The sequence below is a fragment of the Rhagoletis zephyria genome, unplaced genomic scaffold (genome assembly GCF_001687245.7).
Source record: "Rhagoletis zephyria isolate East Lansing unplaced genomic scaffold, Rhagoletis_zephyria_1.1 Rzeph_scaffold_10604, whole genome shotgun sequence".
In the NCBI taxonomy this organism is placed as follows: Eukaryota; Metazoa; Arthropoda; class Insecta; order Diptera; family Tephritidae; genus Rhagoletis; species Rhagoletis zephyria.
In genome coordinates this window covers 19,607-20,909 of record NW_016167681.1, presented here as the reverse complement: position 1 = coordinate 20,909, position 1,303 = coordinate 19,607, and the positions used below count along the sequence as shown (strand labels likewise).

At 36.2% G+C, this 1,303-nt stretch overlaps 1 protein-coding gene across 1 annotated transcript in view; it reads right to left on the bottom strand.

Annotated features, from left to right (window-relative positions):
- Positions 1-4: 4 nt before the first annotated feature.
- Positions 5-1,303, bottom strand: part of LOC108376538 (transcription factor grauzone) — a gene marked incomplete at its 3' end in the record, with an annotated part of 4,875 nt that continues 3,576 nt past the window's right edge. Inside the window, exons 5-6 of the mRNA XM_017632758.1 lie at positions 155-524; positions 5-82 (exon numbers count right to left, since the gene is read on the bottom strand). Coding sequence (XP_017488247.1) covers positions 5-82; positions 155-524 — 448 coding nt within the window. The remainder of the gene's footprint in view (positions 83-154; positions 525-1,303) is intronic.

Sequence of the window (1,303 nt, the reverse complement as noted above, 5' to 3'; positions counted from 1 at the left end):
ACATATTCGACCTTGAGCGGCATTCCTTGGAACAGTGTGGACAAGAATACAATTGTGCGCCGGTGTGTATCGCCATATGTTCCTAAAGAGCAAACAATTATTATTATTATTTTTTTTTTGAATTTGTTAGATTTAGCTAAAGTTAAAAACCTACATCTAGATTTCTCGTCTCTTTGAATGTCTTGTCGCAAAAGCTGCACTGCAAATTATACTTTTTCTTGTGCATATAGTTGATATGACCTCTTAATGCAGTACGTGAAACGCATTTACGTCCGCAATATTTACAATCCGTGTTAGTATTGTTGTGCTTGAATTGGTGAAGTCTGTGCACATGCTTATTTTTAGACCATTCACCACAAATATTACATTGCACTGGTGGTTCAATGATGCCCTGATGCTCCAGCACATGCCGTTCAAATGAGGGCTTAAATTTGAACGCCTTTCCACATATGTCACATATATGACGTTTAAGGTCTTCATGTATGGCCTCAATATGCTTGCGCAAACGCTGCGCATTTACAAAGCTGTGTAATAATATAAAGATTTGTAGATTAATATTACTTGTAAAATATCTTGTTTGTCAACAATTTCGTTGGCATTGTCAGTAAACCGCTTTAGTATTGAAAATCATATTGATATGTACATGCATATATCCATTTCAAAGACAAGCCACTGGTACTTGCGGAATAATTTTAAAATGTTAAAAGATACATATCTCCGCTCGGCAGAAAATACCTCGTATACGTCAAATGTAATACCACTTATGAGGTGGCACAGAAAAAATTCAGCCTCATTGCGTAAGTCGTAAATTAGGCTTAATTGTAGGACTCTACAACATCGGCATTGTCTACTGTCGTGCTGAAATAAGTAAACGACGAAAATAGTCGAAAACTATCAAGTTTTTCTGTTTTAAAACACTAGTCGAGTCGAAATTTTAGGCAATGACATGAAATTTTCGATACTATTCGATCCTCGAAAAACGATTTGCATTCGACACGATTCTCGCAATGAGGTTGAATAATTTTGATAACTCCGTGTCAGGTACAATTATTANGAATTCTTAGAAATAAAGTTACTGGAGAGTTGCTGGCAAGTTACTGGATAATTTGTAAAAAAACACAACTATTGTCTTCCCAGAGAGCGCATATTCCGATCTGCCTTTTTTAAAAGACATCGGGTGCAATCCCATATTCCTCGGACTAAAACTGCCAACAAATAAAAATTCGCTCAGAGTGAGAGAGTAACAGTGAAAAGTACACGTGTGTCAAGTTAGCACTACACTTTTCGAAATTGGAAAAGTTAA